The sequence below is a fragment of the Ylistrum balloti genome, unplaced genomic scaffold, assembly GCF_031769215.1.
Source record: "Ylistrum balloti isolate Yb309-2 unplaced genomic scaffold, AGI_CSIRO_Ybal_v1 Utg371150, whole genome shotgun sequence".
Taxonomy (NCBI): domain Eukaryota; kingdom Metazoa; phylum Mollusca; class Bivalvia; order Pectinida; family Pectinidae; genus Ylistrum; species Ylistrum balloti.
In genome coordinates, this window is record NW_026782630.1 from 245329 (window position 1) to 251681 (window position 6353).

Consider the following 6353-nt stretch of genomic DNA (forward strand, 5'->3'; position numbering starts at 1 on the left):
CCAATCAAAACCACTTCGGATAATTATCAGCTTAATACATTATGATGGAAATCATAGACGGAATCTGCAATGTTTGCCTTCAAGAAAACATTACATCGAGAAGTTCATTTGATTGTAAATGACCTGACTGTTTAGGATTACATCGAGAAGTTCATTTGATTGTAAATGATGCGACTGTTTAGGATTACATCGAGAAGTCAATTTGATTGTAAATGACGTGACTGTCTACGATTACAAGTTTTGGTTTAAATATCAAAATGGAAAACGATGACCGAAAATGGTTGGCAATCACAACGTTGGCTACCAAGACGATCATGTCGCTATTAAACAAAAAACAAAAAACAAAAACCCTTGCAGGATGGTCAAATGTTTTTGGTTGGGAAGGGGAGGGATAGATTCCAATGCTTCAGAACAGAGATATTGTCCCGCCAAAAAGTTGGAGACATACTACATGTAACAAAGTGACATCATTAATACGCTTCTTCAATGGAAGCTTTTGTGTAGAGAGTCTATAAGATTCTGATTCTGTACCTCACTACATACTGATACACATATACAAACCCTCAGGTTTTGATACCATGTGTTAAGTCCATATCAAAGGGCAGGTATGTTTGTGCGACCTCGGGTGTGATATTTTGCCACTTGTCCACATCGTGTCTCCGTAAAACAATGCTAAACAATTCATTTGAGACCAACTGAATACACTATGCATTCTAAAATGTCTCATTTTACTGGCATCAAAATTCGTCACAATTTTTTCACTGCTTGAAACTCGTCTTTTCAGTGTATCAGCCGCTTTGGAATATTGAAACGTCTATATAATAGGATATTTGTATTCAAAACAATCTCCAAGATATTGCTAATTACAAAGATGACGTCATATGAAGAGTTCCGTGACGTAAGAAATTAATTTTGACCGTCGATTTTGTCCACTCATTTGTTCTAGTTATCTTCCAAATCTCAAAAGTAAATTTTAAAAAATCATCAAGTTTTACATGCTGAAATGTTTGTCTATCAAACCATAAAGGAAAACGGAAACTTATCTATATCTTGACACAAATATAATATAGAAATACACATGCTGTTTAGATATAGCATGAATGATGAAAAGCACTGGCCTTATCTCTCCTGTAAACTGGATTTGTCGGACTGACCTTATTTCACGAAATGTTTGTAAATATGACGTGGCTCTCAATTCTGACCATATGTATCCTTATTTCGGGCGCATTAGTGGTGAAAGGGAGTTCCTCAGATGCAGATGATGGAACCCCTGAAACGGAGATGACTGAAATCAAACTTCTTCTGCAAAAGTACGGGACGCAAATAGGTATAACAGGCAAAGAAAGTTACTTTAACTTTCTTAATGTAATATTATTTTCACTTCTCAATGTAATATGTTATTTTCACTTTATCAATGTAATATGTTATTTTCACTTTCTCAATGTAATATGTTATTTTCACTTCTCAATGTAATGTTATTTTCACTTTCTCAATGTAATATGTTATTTTCACTTCTCAATGTAATGTTATTTTCACTTTATCAATGTAATATGTTATTTTCACTTTCTCAATGTAATATGTTATTTTCACTTTCTCAATGTAATATGTTATTTTCACTTCTCAATGTAATGTTATTTTCACTTTATCAATGTAATGTTATTTTCATTTTATCAATGTAATGTTATTTTCACTTTATCAATGTAATGTTATTTTCACTTTATCAATGTAATGTTATTTTCATTTTATCTATGTAATATGTTATTTTCACTTCTCAGTGTAATGTTATTTTCACTTTATCAATATAATATGTTATTTTCACTATGTTGCCATATTTTCCCCGTGGAACATGCTTCATATCTGTCTATTTGTTAATTGTTGGTTTCATGCATTTTGGATTTCTTTTAAACCGAGCAAACGTGGTCTACTCCGCTATTCTCTGTTAGGTAGAAAACCTGGCGGAAGTAGAAGTAAATTCTATAGAAAGTTATAACGTGGTATCACCTGTACCAGGGCATAGAACATGATCGTCAACAGATACATAACTGCTTTCATTACAAGAATAGCTAATGCACAAAAATATTATATTTATCAGAATCCCTTCAAAGGGAGAATGTACGACTTGAAAAGAAACTAACCACCCTTGAAAGACAATGTAAATTGCATGACCAAGGAAGCGATACAAATTCAGGCTCGGTAGAGGGACTCGACGAATCAGGTGGCTTGGGAATGCCTGGCAAAACAATACGGAAATCAGGAAGATATCATGGTATAGTGTACTTATTTTCTTAATGTTCTTTCTTATCCTACATTATGAAGTCCTAGTAAACAGGTACACACAATGTCTTCATGATATTCCATTTCAGAATATTTTATTGTCAAAATCGTGATGACATAAGGTATTTGGTAACAGGTATAGTCTAGGTAAGCTCTCTACACACATTCACAAACAAGAATACCGACACATCAATAAAATAGTAAATTATAGAATGATATTAAATAAGACTGGAATATTGTAAGTTAGAATAAAGTTTTAAATGGATAAATGAAGAAAACACTACCATCAGTAATCACTAATACGTGAAAATAAATTGTGTCTATAGGATAACATTTATATAAGTGGTAGTTTAACTAATGATAAAAATAATACAATGGCGGCGATGACAGTCAGCTGATTTCTTGCTCTGAAGATTTCGCTGGGTTTGACTACTTTCTATGTGTTTTTCTACCCTAGGATTTGGTGAGATGGAAGGTATAGTGTTCTACAATCAATGTTCGAACTCTCTTAACTCTCATCCTACAATCAGGGAACTTTATATTAAAATTTATATATTCACTACTTGTATTCCAATACTCAGGTTTTACTGACATCAAATTTTCTTTAGCACTTCTATTACTTTAGCTAACTCATATGGGCGTTGAGTCTAACACAGAACCAAATGAGCTATCAATATTATTTTGAATATTAGAAGTGTCAGAAATAAGTTAGTTTTACTAGAAGATATAACAGAATAGAATGATGTTTTGTGTTACTGAGACCCATTTACACGAGCATATAACGAATGATAGCTTACACTTAGAAGGTTTTCACATTTCGGTTAGATAGAAATTGTACTGGGGCGGGGTCTTAGTTCATATCAATGATAAATTAAAAGTCAAGTGTTTATATGTATTAGAATATCCAGGAAGCGAAGCTATTTGGTCTATGGTGGAATTACCGACTTATGAAATAATCATAGGGACAATGTATAGGACTGATAGTTCAACTTCAATAGAAAAAGCTATGGATATTTCACCAAATTTGGTTATAAATGGCTAAGAGGATTTAATCTTCAGTGTAGATATGTTTACTATAGCACCGAGACATCCTGTATCACACATAATAGCATCTTTTGATCTTAACAATGTACCGAGACATCCTCTATCACACATAATAGCATCTTTTGATCTTAACAATATACCGAGACATCCTCTATCACATAATAGCATCTTTTGATCTTAACAATGTACCGAGATATCCTCTATCACACATGATAGCATCTTTTGATCTTAACAATGTACCGAGACATCCTCTATCACACATAATAGCATCTTTTGATCTTAACAATGTACCGAGACATCCTCTATCACACATAATACCATCTTTTGATCTTAACAATATACCGAGATATCCTGTATCACACATAATAGCATCTTTTGATCTTAACAATGTTATACGATCTCCTACCAGAAGCAGTTGTTTTACAGGTACCAGTCCGGTTCTACGCCAAACCACTCTACTGTTTATCAATTAATTGAGATATATCAAAGTTTGTGTTTAGCTCTTGAGGGTAAAACATACATACTTAATATTTTGTGATCTTTCCAAGGCATTTGATCGCGTTTTGCATAAGGGGTTATTGATTAAACTAAAATCATATGTTATATCAGGAGAATTATTCAATTGGTTGAAAAATTACTAATAGACAACAGAAGGTATTAATTTCAAACTAATTTTCTAATACTGTATGGTAAAAGCCGGTGTTCCCCCAGGGTCTATTCTTTATCTTTAAATAGATCGGCCGAAAAGTTGTGAGTAGATTTTAATCCTAGCAAAACAGATTTTTTTTTCAAATGCTGACAACTTGAAGAAAATCAAGGGTTACAATTTGATAACGAATTTCTAAACTTTAGTGTAAGCCACAAACACTAAGAAGTTAAATACTAAAGGTAAATGGAATTACCATATTGAAAGTATATATGAATCAGTAATGAATAAAGTTAATGTATTGCGTAAACATAAATATACACTCGAGCGTAACACTCTACTTAAGTTTTATAAGTGTTTTATTACTACCTGTCCTTGAATACGCCTGTGAAGTAAGGAACGGTTGTACTTTATACGAATCAACGTTATTAGGAAAAGTCCAACGTGTTTGAAGTTCTCGCACCGTTTTCTTTTTACCTCTCATCAGTCGTAAATGGCATTGTTTTGAAAAAAATTAGGAAGTATATTACATACATATGTGGATAATACCTGCTAATATAATTTCATGTGGTGTAGATTTTAATGATATCATCAACGAACTTCGTACCCTTAATAAACACTATTTTCTTTTCAGATGGTCACGTAGGGAACATCAACACACGTGTCGGTAAAGAAAGAACACCTGTTATTCGAATATATTTTATTCATTTGATTTTCAATTTTCACACAATCATGATGTACAGTAATTTTATATGTCAGTCTCAATTCAGCGTTCCCCATTGAATGCTTACCAATATTGCTCTCTATTTCGTACATAAGAATCACTATGTATTTATCGCTTATTAATGTATGTGTCACTGGGTAATGCGCTAAAACGTGATAATGATAGTTGTATAAGGTATTTTGTTTTACAGATTCCTCAACCGACAGCATAATTGCTTTCCACGCCATTCTCGCTCATACTATATCAGACCCAGCACTGGAACATATCATCCCGTTCGATAAAATCCTCACAAATATCGGTGCTCACTTTAGTCCTCAAACCGGTGTGTTCACTTGCGATGTGATTGGTGCTTACCATTTCTCCTGGATGATTAAGGTTCCTGGTGGGTATTACATTGTTACGGAGCTTGTTCGTAATGGTGCTGTGATAGGTACAGCCATGAGTGGAGATGATTCGTACTGGACGACTGGTGCGGCGTCAGTTATTACGATGTTAAATCCCGGTGATGAGGTGTGGGTACGAGTATCTGAACACAATGGTGGAGCGGACATCGCCCCTACTTTTTCAATGTTCAACGGGTTTCTATTACACTGAGCGATATTTTCTTTAATTTATGTTTACAACCCCGAGAACTACCACAGATTTAATGACACATAAATAACGCTTATATGGAGCTACTTTCATTCGAAATCGTCGATAACAACTATTGAATAAAATTGCCGGAACATGAAACAGTCGGTTTTTAGAACTTCGTCTGCTGCGTTAATGACTTTCTTCAACACTCTTTGAGATAGTGTGTAGCCAAATATTGAATTGTTCAGGGCTTCTTATTGCTAAGAGTCTTTTCTCAGTGTATCTCATTATTGTAAATCTCTTTCAGTTTTCTCAAAAACGCATCAGCTCTTGTATTGAAACAACAACAAAAAATGTCAACAACTTAACATAATCCAAACTCAAATTCAATAAAACCAAGATAACATATGGACAAACTAAAGATGTACGCGGAGACTCCTGAAAAAGTACAATTAAAACAAAATCATGTGATATATCGAGGACACCTGCCACGTAAATCCCAATATGAAATGTTATCAAATGAGAACTGTGTATACAACAACGGAACAATGTGTTGCTCACTTGTCTTTTGTACAATTTTCGAGATTACAGATGGAAGACCTTGCTTGCCAACTTACGGTCCCCGAGGTTTGCCCTGACCTGAATATCTCGATTTAATTCACTCGAATAGTGGCACGATATTGAAAATACTTTTGTAACGGATGCGTACTGTCAGTTCGTTACCAAGTTCTATCTTGGACCCAGTAACTGTTCAACAAATAGTAAAATGCCCACAATATATTTACAAAATTCTGGCCTGTCTACCTGACTCAGATAATGATATAAACTATAAGAATTCAATAACTATACTCTAAACTACACCCGGTAGATAACTAACATTTATTGCACCTTAACACTGACATGTATAGAGTCCCAATACCAACTAAAACACTATATCACATATATACCCGCCACCCTGTGTCGGTAGTAAATAATTAACCTTTTACCACAACACCCGTGACTGTACAAACTTGACCGTGACACACTTTGACCACGTTAGCCTTCACCACGACACGCGTGCATTGACTGCGTCACCTTTTGCCTCAACCACTT

The 6353-nt window shown here is 34.3% G+C and overlaps 1 protein-coding gene across 1 annotated transcript; it reads left to right on the forward strand.

Moving 5' to 3' along the window:
* The first annotated feature begins 1167 nt into the window (after positions 1-1167).
* LOC132561139 (complement C1q-like protein 3) lies at positions 1168-5282 on the forward strand. The gene is made up of 3 exons (XM_060225869.1): positions 1168-1327; positions 2093-2266; positions 4879-5282. The coding sequence occupies exons 1-3, from the start codon at positions 1168-1170 to the stop codon at positions 5280-5282; spliced, it is 738 nt and encodes a 245-aa protein (XP_060081852.1).
* Positions 5283-6353: the final 1071 nt, after the last annotated feature.